Below are 16,686 nucleotides of genomic sequence, written 5' to 3' on the forward strand. Positions count from 1 at the left end.
TAGTATTTTATAATTGGAACTAGAACCTTGATTAACCTTGATTTCATGGTTTTTTTGTTCTTTTCTCTTAAATCTAACCACAGGGATGTGATCCATATGCTTGGTTTTATAGAGACCATCTCTTGAATCATCCAATTATGATGCAGATAAATAAATAAATAAAACATAATATTATGTTTTTTATGAAAAAATGTGAGAAATTGAAAATATCACAAGAAATTGCCGTTTTTAACTTTTAAGTAATTGCTCTCGATATTTTAGCAAGAATTTTATGAATCTCATGAGATTTGTGGGTGGGCCTAGGCCCGGTTTGGGCAGGGCCATGATCGAAAAAATCGGCCCAAGCCCGGCAAGTAACGGGACGGGTTGGGCTGGCTGCAAGCGATGAAGACCAGGCAAGGGGATTGAATCATCCTTCCAAAATATACAGCTCAACTTGTTGCCTCCATGAATCCTATCAAGATAACATGAAACTCCTACTGAAAACTTCTCAAGCATTAAACTTACACATCTTTGATTGCAAGAATGAATTGTGTATACAAGCAAATTATTCTCAATCAGTACAACAAATTCCCCTTTCCCTCTCCCCTTTGCGGTAACAAACTAAAAGAACCTGGATATAACGCAACCACAGGAGGCTGCCTCTTTGTTCTCTTCATCTTGAGACTCCACATCCCCATCCTTATTTGTGTCACTGGAGCTCAATGGTGAGGGTGGCATCACTGGTGAAGATGGCATCTGATCACCGTCTGCAACAACTTTCCCGTTGTATATGATCTTGACATCACAGACTTTAGGGGCATGTCTCTTTACATATTCTGCCTTCCCACTTCCCTTCTTTCTGAGAGAGAGAGCACTGATTTGAGTGTTTAATGCGATGCAAGAATGGTGGAGCAAAAATGCAATGTAAAACTTGATCAGCGATAGCAGGAAAACAACAGTCAAAAGGATGCTGCTTAGGTGTAGGTCAGTTTTGTGGGTATAGGTTCACCACACATTTTTGTCAATCGGAGAGAGAGAGAGAGAGAGAGAGAGAGAGAGAGAGAGAGAGAGAGAGAGAGAGAGAGAGAGAGAGCACTGAATTAAGTGTTTAATGCAATGCAAGAATGGTGGAGCAAAAATGCAATGTAAAACTTAATCAATGATAGGAAAACAAGAATCAAAAGTGGTGTAGGTCAGTTTTGTGGGTGTAGGTTCACCACACATTTTTGTCAATCGTAGAGAGAGAGAGAGAGCACTGAAATGAGTGTTTAATGCAATGCAAGAATGGTGGAGCAAAAATGCAATGTAAAACTTAATCAGTGATAGGAAAACAAGAATCAAAAGGATGCTGCTTAAGTGTAGGTCAGTTTTGTGGGTGTAGGTTCACCACACATTTTTGTCAATCGGAGAGAGAGAGAGAGAGAGAGAGAGAGCACTGAATTGAGTGTTTAATGCAATGCAAGAATGGTGGAGCAAAAATGCAATGTAAAACTTAATCAGTGATAGCAGGAAAACAACAATCAAAATGATATTGCTTAGGTGTAGGCCAGTTTTGTGGGTGTAGGTTCACCACACACTTTTGTTAATCGTAGAAACAAGGGATGGACTAAATTAGTGGTTTCATACATGTTTGATAACGTCTCATGTGATTGACTCTCATGCAAATGAGGCAATGAATCTCATTTGCACAGCTAACCAAACATCAGAAAACGAGTCATGACAAACAGAATGTGATTTGAAATCACATTTGAGGTGAATTTACTCATATCTCATGTGATTTCAAATTACATGTTCCACCTTGTGATTGAGAATCATATGACTCCAAATCACATGTGATTCCATCTCATGCGCTTGATGGGCGGTTTGGAGGGACCGTAAACGCGTGGACCTTCGAGGTCTAATCTATGCCTGCCTTCTCATTGCTTGCTCATATTTTGTCTGATGTTTGCACATGGTTGCCCTGAAATGGCTGACAACTGATTTGGGTTGGATGTGGCCCATCTTGGCTGCCTGTTCCGATCTTCTTGTACACTTGGGGGTCGATTCCTCGTCGCCCTAAGCTTCCTATTTATATTGTCCTAATAAAATCCAGTTTACTTCTTTCAAAAAAAAAAAAAATGGGATCACATAATGCAACCAAACATGTAGTATGTATAGAGAAAGCATTATAAGGACATTTTGCTTTATAAAACTAATGAAGGTTCTTTTGGTCAATGCCTTATTGAGCTTTTGTAAAACCCTCCTTGCCTTATTGTAAAAATCAATGTTGTCAGTATCGGTATCGGCCCTGAATCGTTCTTGTCCCTGAAACTTATTCGGCTGTATCGTCCGATACCAAGTGAATCATTATGTATCAGCCCCAAAATAATAAAATTTATTACATGTCAATCATAACGTTTAAAACCATTAAAATAATTTTTAAAAAAGAAAAAAATATTTTTTGGTATTTTTTACATTTATCAAAAAATAGCCGATTCAGTCTGGGAGCGTATCGATTTTCTGATAACATTGGTAAAAACTTCCACACCTTGGTTAGACATTGACCATGGTTAGATGATCATCTGAAATGACCATTATACCCCTAATACATGGCTAGACAAAAATGGTAGTCTTCGTTAATCTGGCACACTCTGCATGTGTTCTCCGAAATCATCTCAGATGAGGCGACTTTTTTACAAAAACAATCATTTTAGTTTTTTTTTTTGCAAAATCATCTACGCCCTTATAGGTTTTTTAAAAAGGTCTTTAAGTGAACATACCTTGGACGTGATCTTGTTGTGCCCATGACTAGCTTTTCAATTTTGTAAACATCAATGAGCTCCAGAATGGCTTTGGCTACCTCATCACACTCTATGAGCAAGGTGTCTGCTCTCACCTAGAAATTAAAAAAAAATGGCCATTAGTACTCTAAAAAGCAAGGTTCCACCTGTTGGAAACATATGAAGTTCTTGGATTATCTTGGAAGGATATTACATCTGAATATGAAACTAAAGCCATCTTTTAAGATCTAACACTGAAGAATACTCAGGATTCCAGAGCAGTACTGAAAATGAAGAATAATTACCATTGCTTTTGGTCATCATGGTTCCCTTGATTCCTTAGCTGCTCTTGCGCACTATATTTGCACCAATCAAGCTCTACGTTGATACTGTTTTCTAATCCAAATCGTGCTCCAGCTTATGGTATAAAATGCAAAACTATGTCATTCACATGACAAGTAGAGAGAGACCTATGGAAAACAGACAGACCTTTGCTGGAACTAGAGTTCCCTGGTAACTCATTCTTTAAGGGCACGTTCGATGCACTGTTCCTGCACGATTTCAGACGAAAATCGTGTTCGGAACAGTGTTTCCAACAAACATTGGATGCCGCGGATGAGCAAAATGCGTCCGCCACGTCCTTATTTTTATGTAATTTTTGTTTCACCCCTGTTACAGTGAGAATGGGAACGGGCGAAACGAAATTAATAAAAATTGAGGGGGGGGGGGGTGTTCCCCCGACTCTCTCTCTCTTGCATCTTGGGCCAATGCCGGTCGTCACCGGCGCCCGTGGTGAGGCCGGTGGCGAGGGTCCCCAACAGCCAGGTTCTCCTTCTTCGTATCTCTCCCTTCTTCGTTTTTCAATTTTTCTCTCTTCTTCGTCTCTTCCCCTTCTTCGTCTTTCATTTTCATTCTTCTTCTTCTCTCTTCTTATTTTTTCTCCATATATTTGGGTGTTTTCCCTTCTTTTTCTTCTTCTTTTTTGTTCCCCTTCTTCGTTCTTTATTCTTCATTCTTTTGCTTCTCTCCCGCTTCTCCTTCATTCTTCATTCTTTTTTTTTATTGCATTATTCGTTCTTCTTCTTCTATTTTTGTTCTTTGATTTTCATAGATTAGGGATTTGAATCAAATTTCTATTTTTGTTTGATTTTCATAGATTAGGGATTTGAATCAAATTTCTATTTTTGTTCTTTGATTTTCATAGATTAGGAATTTGAATCAAATTTCTTAAATTAGCACTTTTTGTAGTTAATTTGATTAGGATTTTTTTATTAGGGCTTTGAATCAAAAATTTTAAATGAGGGCTTTGTATAGTTAATTTGATTATGGTTTTTTTTATTTGATTAGAGTTTTTTTTTTTTGCTTTTATTGTTTAGGGCTTTGAATAGCATTTCTTAAATTATGATTTATTTTCTTGCATTTTAAGGTTTTATGATTTAATAGGGTTTGATAACTTGATTTTTATAGTTAATTTTATTTTAAGTTTTGATATTTTTATGCTAAAATTTCATAATTAAATGTAATATAAAATTGATTAAATCATTTATATATTAAAAAATATCAATTGTTATTTTTTCTCAAATTACACAAATTTTAAATGTTTTTTAGTTTTTAGATCCAATATGAGATTTTAGATTTGAAACATTTTTTATGTTATGATATTTAAATCCAATTCAGTAAATGTTTATCCACACCTCTAAAGTAATCCGACCCTTTATCCATGTTTGTCCAAGTTGTCCGCACATCGTCATCAAATAATAGACATTTGAGACACAACATCCGAGTATGATCCAAACAAACATTGGACGAAATGAACAAAAACAATGTTTTGCATTTTTTTTTGTTTATTTCATCCAATCACAAACAAGCTATCAAATAATCCCTAATAGAATAAAAGTATCAAGCACTCATGAAAGTCCATAGGAATTGGGACAGCACAATGAGCCCGACAGCATCGGCCTCAACTTGTGTAGGCCAACCTGGGCTTGTCCAAGTGGGTAAATGACCGGAGCCTAGCACCAAGCCCATGTTAGTTTTATAAACGAGGGGAGCTTTATTAACCTCGACCTCTATACAAGTATATAGATATATCACCAAAAGCAAAAACATTAGCTTTTGGTGATATATGAGGGTCGGTTCAGAGTTTTCTGTGATCATTTTTTGTCTGTTCTAGCCCGTTTCAGTGTATTTTGGACCATATCAAAGCTTTTTCAAACCGATTCGGTTTTTTTTTTGGACCGGTTCACTGCTTTTCTGACCGGTTAAGAGGTCATTTTCACCGGTTTATCATGTTTTTGAATATTTTTTATGTATTAAATGATCAATTTGAATGGTTTTTGGTGTCGGTTTAATGTTTTTGGTGCTCTCTTGGACCATTTTGAAGTATCGTTGTGATTGATTCATTCAGTTTTAGAATCAATTAAGGAGTTTTAAGCACTTTACATGTATAACACTTAGTTTATTTCACACATTATGTTATGATGCATGATGTTTTCATTAATGTCTTAGAAATATGTATTTTTGTGCATCATATGCACAATATTGACATAAAGAATGATATTTGAATTTTGATTAAGATGCATTTGTAATCACTAAAGTGGTCAAATGTATGCTTAATTAAGTTATTCTGCACCAATAATGGGAAAAGTCAATATTAGAATTGTGTTAGACTTGATGAAATGATGGACTGCTCAAAGGCAGTGTTGTCATGTTCAAAGTCTAGCAGAATAAAATGAAAAGAATGTATCCCATCACATGAAACATGTAGCACCCAAAGGTGTCATGTCGACTTGTCTCTGGCTACATGTCTTTTCAGTTTTATCCAATAGTGGGAGGCGAAGTGCATTTGCGTGTTATGGGTACTCATCAAAGTGGAACCATAATGACCCCTAGCACTTGCCTAGAAAAGCATAAATGATAAAGAGGTCGTATTATTGCATTTACCTTTTCAAATCTTGAATGTGCTTGAATATTTATGAATGTCCTTTTATCATTACAGTGTCCAATTTTGTGGTTTCTGATGGTCTAAGTCATATTCCTTTTCTAGACGGCTCAGATTTTAATGATTGGAAGGAAACTGTACAATTCACATTAGGTTATATGGATCTAGATTTAGCCCAGCGCAAGCCTGAGCCTGCACCTTTAACTGACAATAGCACAACTGAACAAAAAATTGATTTTGATAAGTGGGAGCGCTCAAATAGACTTAGCCTACTGCTTCTGCAGTCTCGTATGACTAAGAATAGCAGGAGCACCATACCCACATGCAGAACAGTAAAAGAATTTTTGGAAACTATAAAGGCACAATTTGTCAGTTCATATAAAGCAAGGGCTAGCACCTTGATGACAAAGTTAATATCTATGAAATATACCGGTGGGAGAAACATTCGACAACACATTCTAGAAATAAGAAATATGGCAACTCAATTGAATGACATGATGGTCAGCATATCTGATTCCTTTATGGTCCACTTAATAGTGACTTATCTGTGTAGTGAATATGGATCTTTCAAGATCTCCTACAATACTCATAATGATGAATGGACATTCAATGACATAATTTCCAAGTGTGTTGAGGAGAAAGAGAGAGACTGAAATGAGAGAAGATACATAGTGCTCACGTATCTTCTCATAAAGGTCACAAAAGGCATGGACCAAAGAAGAATGCCATTAAGAAAAAGGCAAAGAGGAACTCAGATGCATCTGTGTCCAATGGGTCAGTCACCAAGTCCCATGAAGAATCTTCTATCAAGTGCTTCTTTTGCAAAAAGAAGGGACATTTAAAGGCAGACTGCGTGAGGCACAAGAAATGACTGACAAAGAAAGATAATTTGTCATTTGTTTCTCATGAATGTAATTTGATCAACATTCCAACTAATAGCTGGTGAATTGATTTGGGTGCCACTGTCCATATTGTCAATATCTTGCAGGTCTTTCTGAACAGAAGGGATCTAACGGATCATGAAATGAGCATCTTCTCAGGAAACAAGATGCGCTCACATGTTAAGGTCGTTAATTATAACCTGTAGAGTGATTTTAGAAAATGGTTTTATTTTGGACTTATTTGATATATTTTATGTACCTACATACAACAAAAACCTCTTTTCTGTGTCAAAACTGGATTCCATTGGATATTGTTTTAAATTTAAAAAATAAAAAATGACTATCTATAAGAATTTAGTTCTTGTTGGTTCTGCGAATGTATGTGATGAATTGTATTGTCTGGAAACTAATGTCCAATTTTATGAAACCCTTTCCTCAGAAAATGTGTTGATTGGCAATAAACGTGGCTTATTAGGTGAGCAATCTTATATGCTCCAGCATCGTCGTCTTGGTCATATCTCTAAAGATAGGATCCAACGACTTGTGAAAGAAGGGATTCTTAAATCCATTGATTTCACAGTTAAGGAACCATGTTTGGATTGCATAAAGGGCAAGCAAACCAACACATACAAGAAAGGTGCCAAAAGGAGCAACCACAAGTTGGAAATCATTCGTACGGATGTATGTGAACCCTTCTCTCCTTGTTATACAGGAGAAAGGTACTTTGTCACATTCATTGATGATTACTCCTGATACATGTATCTCTACTTATTATTTGAAAAATCTGAAGTCTATAATGTTTTCAAAGACTTCAAAAAAGAAGTAGAGAAACAAACAGGATACATAATAAAAATAGTCAGATCGGATCAAGGTGGTGAGTACTATGGGCATTTCACTGAGATGGGACAATGAGAAGGACCATTAGCACAATTTCTTAGGGAAGAAGGAATAGTCCCCTAGTACACCATGCCGGAAAGTGCATACCAGAATGGTGTAGCTGAAAGAAAAAATCGTACGCTTAAAGAAATGGTACGTGCAATGTTGAATTATTCAACCCTTCTCATCACCCAGTGGGGTGAAGCTCTGTGAACAACTGTACATGTCTTAAACAAGGTCCCTACTAAGGTTGTCTCAACAACACCTTATGAGTTGTGGGCAGGTAGGAAACCATATCTAAGTTACATGCACATAATGGGTTGTCCTGCAGAAGCAAACTTATATAATCCCCACAATAAGGCTTTTGACCCCAGGACAATCAATGGTTTCTTCATTGGTTATCCAGAAAGGTCAAAAGGTTTCAGGTTTTATTGTCCCTCTCATACACAACAAATAGTAGAAACGGATAAAGTTAGATTTTTTGAAGATGGTTCTGTTGGTATAAATGCATTACAAAACCTCTCTTTTGAGGAAATTCAGGATAAAGTTATTCCACCTGAAAATTTAAAACTTCCTTTCATTATTCATTCGAATGATGAAACAGAAGTTGATTTTGTTAGTGATGCACTAACTCAAGAAGAACCATTTGCGGATCATGCTGAAGAGCATCCACAGGTTGATCAAGTTAGTTCACCCGTTAGGAGATCCACAAGAATTAAAAGATCAGCTATTCATCCAGATTATGTGGTGTATCTATAGGAGTCCAATGATTTCATAGATATTGAAGATCCATTTTCTTTTAAAGGAAGTTGTTGAGTGTGAGCAATCTTCATCTTGGATAGAGGCCATGAAAGAAGAGCTAGACTCTATGACCAAAAATCAAGTATGGAACCTTGTCGAATTGCCTAGAGGAGTCAAGCTCGTAGGGTGCAAGTGGGTCTTCAAGACCAAAAGAGACTCTAAAGGCAATATCGAAAAGTATAAGGCAAGGCTAGTTGCTAAAGGTTTCACTCAAATGAAGGGCATTGACTACAATGAGACATTTTCTCCTGTCTCGACTAAAGAGTCAATGAGAATTATTTTTGGCCTAGTATCTCATTTTGATCTAGAGCTACACTAAATGGATGTAAAAATAACTTTTCTAAATGGTGAATTAAGTAAAGAGGTATACATGGATCAACCTCTAGGTTTCTATAAAGGTAAGTACGATCAGTTGGTTTGCAAGTTGAAAAAGTCAATATATGGACTTAAACAAGCCTCCCGTCAATGGTATATGAAGTTCACCAAAGTCATCTTGACCTTTGGATTCACAGAAAATATCGTTAATCGATGTGTATACCTCAAGACAAGTGAGAGTAAGTTCATAATTCTGGTACTTTATGTGGATAATATCTTACTTGCAACCAACAATAATGATATGCTAACAGAAACCAAGCAATTTTTATCCTTCCATTTTAAAATGAAAGACCTGGGAGAGGCAACTTATGTTCTCGGCATTGAGATCCATTGAGATAGGTCTAAAGGTGTACTAGGTATCTCTCAAAAAGCTTATATTAATAAAATTCTCAAAAAATATGGGATGGAGCATTATGCTCCTACTACGACACCCATATTAAAAGAGGATAAATTGAGCTTTAAGGACTACCTACAGACTCAAGAAGAAAAATGACAGATGACCATGATACCATATGCATCAGTGGTCGGCAGCTTGCAGTACGCTCAGACATGTACTCGCCTTGACATATCATTTGCAGTCGGGGTTCTTGGCAGATTTCAGTCGAATCCTGGTCTTGCTCACTGGAAAGCTGCTAAGAAAGTCATGTGCTATCTGCAAGGGACAAATGATTATATGTTAACCTACAAAAAGATGGACCACCTTGAGGTTATTGGCTATTCAGATGCAGATCTCGGAGGTTGTCCTGACAGTAGAAAGTCTACCATAGGATACATTTTTCTGCTAGCCAGTGGTGCGATTTCTTGGAGGAGTGGGAAGTTGTCCACTACTGCTGCCCACACCATGGTGGTTGAGTTCATAGCTCTATTTGAGACAACTTCACAGGCCATTTGGTTGCGGAACTTCATCTCAGGACTTCAGGTGGTTGAATCCATTGAGAGACCATTGAAAGTATTCTGTGATAATGAAGTTGTTGTATCATTCTCCAATAAACAACAAAAGTACTACATCTTGTAAGCATATGAAGTTGAAGTATTTTGTTGTAAATGAGAGGACATACAATCTTTTGGTGTATATTGATAACATAGGGACTAAGGAAATGATAGTTGATCCTCTTACTAAGGGTCTGGCTCCGGGATTATATGTCGAACATGTTAAGAGGATGTGCTTCTTTGAAATCCTGCAATCATCATGTACACTGACTTTTATGTGATCACATTTTGGTAATAAATACATGATTCCCTCTTTCTTTCTTTTGTTGGTTATGCATCAAGTTTGCTCATAAAGTTTAAGAGTTCAGTATAATAACAAATTTGGACTGATAAATTGGACTTAAGACCTATCCACATGAACTTTCACATACTCAGGTCAAGTGGAAGAATGTTGAGAAATAAGGTGTCCCTTCGTATGTGCCTCTTCCCATGCATCATACCTTTTGGTATAATGCATGGTGACCCTTCGGAGGTATCCTTTGGATACCTATATATACACCACATGATGGGCAGTGGTGTTAAGTGAACTTAAAGGCGTACAAAGACCGGTCCTTGCTCACTCACTTGAAGGTCTGTACTCATCAACATGAGTAGTTCGGCTGAGGAGATCGCTTGTCTCTCGCATCAACGCAATGGCATGGATATGTATCTGTCGATATCCCTTCATCTATGCATTATACACAATGTGTTTACTCCTCCGATACTTCACACGAATTCCCTTCATACACGAAAGCATACACACATGAAATGGCCCGTCCTTATGAATGGGTCACATGCATACACACACAGACATAGAGATCAAGCATGCCACCAAAGTGACATCCCATATGGCAAGCAGGGTCCTTTGTCAAGCTGAAGGCCCAGGATCAAATCCCTCTGTCACATGGGCCAGTTGTTGTTCTGGTAGGTGTCTGCCTAACCCAAGCTTGTCTTTCAAAAAAAAAAAGTACGGCTAAACATATACGAGCACCGTCAACATCACCATTGCCAATTTGTCATGGATAGAGAATGTTAGTGCCTTAATTAACATATATTTTAGTTGGGCAGTCAGGTTGTGGTGTGGCTACTTAAATGGGTGAATTTTTGGTAAATTTAGTGTATGTTAGTAGATATCTAATTTGAAATAGATTTCTTATGGTAAAACCTATAAGATCCTAATATAGGTATCTCTCTCTCTCTCTAACATCCGAATAGGATCTCAAATAGATAACTTTCCTAATTTCTCTCCATGTATGATCTCTATAAAATCTCCACCTTTGTCATTTTGAAAAATTTAAAACACAACTAATGTTTTGTACACTAATGCCCCTAATTTCTCTTTTATAAGTAGTTAGTATATATATAGGGATAATGTTTGCTACCCTCATGAGTAAGAAACCCCATAGTGAAAAATGTAATATTTTTATTTTTTTTTCAGTTTTTTGGTCTCGTATCAAGTTTAGTAGAAACTGAGCTTTGGATCATGTTTTTCTGACATATATGTGAGATTTTAGAAGGGTTAAAAAATCAACAACCTGCAATATACCAAATTTACAAACCTCAAAAAAACATGTTTTTATGTCCAATGATCCAAGAATTGATCTTACTATTTTGACGATGTTGAACATATCGATAGGGTCAGATTTTGTAAGAACAACCCCCCTGTGAGTCATAACTAGGGGGTTCCTTACCCACAAGGGTGCCAAATTATATATATATATATATATATATATATATATATATATATATATATATATATATATATATAAGCATTTTTTTTCAAATAAAGCAATCGCCTAGGCTTGAGAGAAGCCACACTCGAGCTTGCTCAGGTTTGTCATCAGCTGAGCTTAAAGGATGTTGATCAAGCTTTGCCTGAGCTCAAGCCCTCCCTTTTTTGAGTGAGTGGTGCTCAACCAGCCCAGGCTCAGTTCAAGCTCAACTTGTTTGCAGTCCTGATAGGTAAAATGGTAGTAATGCCATTGTCTATGAAACACAAAAAAACACTAAATGGATCATTACTATTCTAGTGAGTGCAAAAGCTTATTATGAGCATTGCTTTTAATTTTAATTTTAGTTTTTAGGGATCTCTAACTATCAACTTCTTTGTTGCGCAGTGTCGCCGGGCTGGCCTGAGGGTGATGTCAGGTCCAGACAAAAAGAAGCTTCCAAGGTAGATAGGAGTTACTGGAGAAACAAATAGTCAAGTTGCGAGATGGAGGCCGTGGGGTTCGACCTCTGGACCCCTTGGTGATATGGCTTTTAACATTTAATACTTCAGTGCTCTCCATTTTAACATTATAAGTTGCTATTTTTCTTCCTAAATACATCTATAAGTTCTATTCAAGTTATCATTAAATTTGGAGTTTCCAAGTGGATAGATGCCCAGATGAAAAACTAAGTTGTACATCAAGATGGCAAAAGCCCTTGTTGTTGAGGTCCTCCTGACTAGGATGGAGGGCTGAAAATCCATCCAAGAGCATACCGGTGACTTTACTAGGAGTGTGTGGTCATGGAGCCAATTTCATGCCCGAAGTTGTATCACCCATGGTGGGGCCCAGTGTATCGTGATCCGATGCCAGATCGCTTAAAGTGTGCTGCTGCACCTGACTGCCCTCCATCTCTTGATCTGCCCTTCATCTTCTGTTGGGCCTCACAGCTGTCAGGCTGTATCCAAGAGATGGAGGGCGGTCATGTGCAGCAGCACACTAAAGTGTGCAATGTGATTGTATTTTGTCTAAGGGTCTGTTTGCATGTCACGGAAGAGGAAGCCACAGCACCTCTTCTGGGAAAACAGAATCCAGTCCCCTCATGAGAATACTTTATGTGGAAAAGGGGAGTTCATCGTTGAATCTGGGCTCCTTTTCTGTGAGGAAAGGGAAGCCTGTGTTTGTTTTGCCCCTGTGCCCCGCAAAAACACATGCAGGTCGATGAGTTTTCCCCGAAAGTGAATGGACCCCTAGTGATTCTAGGTGAGAATCTTTGCATCATTTAAAAAAGAAAATTAAGACGGCAATTGGAAAATGGTACCTGAAACTCGTCATGACAGAGGTTTATGTATTTCCGAATCAAGGCTGCCCTCTTGAGCTCCTCCTCTCTAATGAAAGCCTCAACTTGTGCCGGCGTCACCTGATCCCTGCTCATCTTTCCCACTGTACCACCATGCACGTAGGCATACACTTTTTTTATTAATTACTATAATTAAAAAATAAATTAACCCATGCAAAAAGTACAGTACAAATCAAGGTTGTTAAATGCGATGAGGCGAAGCGAGGCGTTGAGCATGTTATGAAGCGAGGCGTAAGCCTCGAGGCGTTGAAGCATAAGCTTCATGATCAAAATAATAAAATATATAATATTAATAAAATAGCACTGGTAAATGGTTTTTTAATATAAATATACATATATGAGTTTGTTTGATGGTTGATTTAGTAAATATAAGGTTTTTGAAGAACTTGAAAAATAAATAGCTCCCAATTTTTTTAAATTATAACCTTGAATTTGTTTCCATCAAAAACGGCCTAAACAAAAAAAAAATCTTAATGATGCATATAAATATTTTTTTCTTGGACATATCAAATGCATACATGTAATAGAACTATCATGAAACTATAGTTTTTCAGCAATGCACTTTTGCGCACCTCTTACTTATATACAGCCAGGTATATGTAAATTTAAGTTAGTTATACTAATGCAAGATTTTTAGTGGTTTACCACCACGCAATTAATCGGGAGCTATTAATGCTATTGAAACTTGCATCAAACATTTAGCTGAAATCATAGTGAGGGCAATCCAAACAGTGATATATTTGAAATTATTTTAGATAATTATGTATTCAAAGCAATTCCAGAACGCTTCAGGTACTGAGGGTGCGGGCGTACGCTTCAAGTAGTGAGGCTTATGCCTCTCACAACACTGGTACAGATCCCATCAGGTGACATGACATGAAAGAAGATCATATCCTATGACATGATGCTGAATAAATCAGATAATCTATCAAATCACTTTAACAAAGTGATCTTACATCCTCACCATCTATTACTTCAATCCCACGATCCCTTTTAATGATGACATTATCATTGTCCATCATAGTGGTGATCGCAGATCACCTGATCTGCTTTCTTTCTGTTCACCTGAAAGTGTCCCGTACCTCCGTTAGGTGGGTCTCAAGCTAGACCTGTTTAAGGTCACTGTGAAAGTAAATGAGCTGAGCTTGTACACAAGTCTACTCCCGATCCACATAAACGAGCCTAGCTCGATCAAGCAACTAAACTGGATAAAGCTCATAAAATATATATATATATATATATATATATATATATATATATATATATATATATATATATATATATATATATATATATATATATAATATGTTTGCAAAATATAAACAGTTAATTCTTGGAAAGGTCATTGTGTAGGAATCTGATGCCAGTATAACTTTTCCTGTTTTATAATAGCCTGTTTTTAGAATATATATTATTTGTCATCATAATTTAGGTCAGGCATTTGTATAGGAGGTTGAGGATCAAATCCCATCTCTTTAAAAAATGAAAGTTTTTTTTTAACTCAGTTAAAACTTGTCTCAGCTCAAACTCAGAATTGATAAAGCTGTTCGAGTTCGAGCGGAGCTTGAACGATAGAGCCGAGTTTGAACAGCCTTGGCTCGGCTCATATGCAACCCTTACTCATTTCTCTATGTTACTTAAAAAAAAGATGCTGTCTGCCCCATTCATCCAACAGATTACATCCTGGCAATTGTTATTCTCGCCCTGTTGTATATGTGATCCTAGCAATCCGGATGCATTCAATTGGATGGATAAGATGTCATAAGACAAACTTTCTTCTCGTAATGTGTGCTACAGCTTGTTTCTTGTTCAAGGGAAATACACAAAAAACCAATGGCGTATTACCAAAATATATAAAATGCTGCAAATTGAAAACTATAAATATAATTATGGTAAAACTATGATCCTTCAAAATACCCAGTTTCTTAATACAACACAATAAAATCATGATAGTTCAACATACTTACAACGATGGTCACAAACATAGCGCTGGATCAGACTAAAGTATGGTTTAATGGCGAGTCGGTTAAATCAACTTAATAAAATTGATCATTTTAGAGCTGATTGAAATTCCCTAAATTAATCATCCAAGCCGTTGTTCATTGCACTCACCAAGTCAAGCTCAATGGATGTTATAGATAACGAGCATGCCAATTGTTGGATTTTGCTTAAAAACCCATAATTCGAGAGAGTTTATGCATTTGGAAAAGTGGTAGCTGCCAAATTCACTCTTTAGCGCAAATATAAAAGGGGGGAGACGGTCTCACCTTCTCGCGCAAATGCATAAACTCGCACCCGAGCAGGTACGAGTTTCTAAACACTGGCTATTAAGATAGTTTGATCATGTATCTACCAAATGCATATGCGAGGGAGGACAAGGTGCAATGTAATTGCACACTTTTAGTGTGATGCTACTTAATCATCCTTGAAACCCAAAGATGAAGGATGGTGATGTGTAGTAGATGTAAGATCAGGTGATATGTCAAAACTCAAAATTTTTGTGTTTTCAAATCACCACCATCCATGGCATTCATCACTGCCATTTATTGTACAAACAGTGAGACCCACCAAAATTGATGATGTCATGCTTACACAAAGATCAAGAAAATGGATGGTGATTATTTTAAAACACAAAAATTTTGAGTTTTTTTTTTTCAAAGGCAAGCTAGGGTTAGGACTATACCATTGGGTTTTGAACCTGCAACCTCAACACAAGGTGACGTGCACTAACTGCTCCTACCAGACAAGCGCCCCCGTTGGTACAAAAAATTTGAGTTTTGACATATCACCTGATCTCACATTGGCACAGCAGTACACTAAATATGTGCAATCACATTGCACCTGATCCTCCCCCGGCATAAACTCTCATTCCAGTTGTCTGTTTCCAAACAGTATGTGGCTACTTGGATCAGCTTAAAAATGTTCAGATGGCCGGCCCCACCAAAAATGCAAAAAGACATGTCTATTGGCGAAGACAATGTCATAACCAGAAAAATCTACATGGACGGCCTCGATGCGACAGGCAGTGTACAAGATGAGTTCTCAACCGTCCATTTATCAAATTCCCGATTTCAACATAGCCGCCAACTCTATACGAGCAAACCATTAATGAGTACGCAAACCAAACCGATCAACGGTTCAGATCTTTTGATATCATAAGAAACCAATCCTCCCCATCAGAGAGAGAGAGAGAGAGAGAGAAACTCACAAGGCGTGGGGATAAGGGTAACTGGGGGGTAGACATGGACTAGTTGGACGAAGCTGCCGGGGCTGACGACCTCTCTCAAGGCCCACCGGAGAACGTCGAGGCTCGACCCCTTCTTCCCGACGGCGACGTAGACGTCCTTCGACTCATCGCGGACCGCCGGCAGGGGAATTTCGAGGTCTTCGGGCACTACCTCTATCTCTGTCTCTGAACGAATCTCGCTGATGGCGGAAAGCCCGACAGAAGATTCACAGAGTTCGATCTCTCCGGCGCCTTCTTCACCAGTTTTTGCCGCCGGAGAAGTTTGCATTTTCGTGGTGTTTCGGAGAGTTCTCGCCGGAATTTTGATAGGAGAAAATTTCTTAACGTTTGAACTGGAGAGAGAGAGAGAGAGAGAGAGAGAGAGAGAGAGAGAGAGAGAGAGAGAGAGAGACGGACTTTCATGTATACTTCCATTCTTATATTATATACTCCTCACAAAGAAACCATGTGAGGGGAAAAATTACGGAATTGCCATTGAAGTAGCTTGATTTTGGCAATACAACGGGTTGGATCCAAGTGGGGACCGGTTCGGAACCGATCCTTACTAGCTTGAATGGATCAAATTGTGGACAGATCATGTGGGAGGGAGCTTTTGGACCTGGGTCTGTGCTGGGCTTTAATAAACACTCTCCCATGGCAACATGGTTTGTTGGAACAAGATTTCGACCTGGATCCTCCTATCGAAGAAAAAAAAATTGACCTGGATCCTGGTCTCTGACGTGGCTTGCTGAACCTTGGATCCGGATCCATGAGGTTACTTGCTCGTTTTGGATATAAGCTGATTTT

At 37.8% G+C, this 16,686-nt stretch overlaps 1 protein-coding gene across 1 annotated transcript; it reads right to left on the reverse strand.

Annotated features, from left to right (window-relative positions):
- Positions 1-347: 347 nt before the first annotated feature.
- Positions 348-16,168, reverse strand: LOC149812729 (U-box domain-containing protein 36-like). Its single transcript, XM_089992291.1, has 4 exons — positions 15,862-16,168; positions 12,615-12,736; positions 2,742-2,857; positions 348-841 (listed from the first exon to the last, which is right to left on the reverse strand). Exons 1-4 carry the CDS (start codon positions 16,166-16,168, stop codon positions 604-606), a joined length of 783 nt encoding a protein of 260 aa, XP_089848417.1. The 3' UTR covers positions 348-603.
- Positions 16,169-16,686: the final 518 nt, after the last annotated feature.

The sequence above is a fragment of the Nuphar pumila genome, chromosome 16 (assembly GCF_984573655.1).
Source record: "Nuphar pumila chromosome 16, dmNupPumi1.hap1.1, whole genome shotgun sequence".
Taxonomy (NCBI): Eukaryota; Viridiplantae; Streptophyta; class Magnoliopsida; order Nymphaeales; family Nymphaeaceae; genus Nuphar; species Nuphar pumila.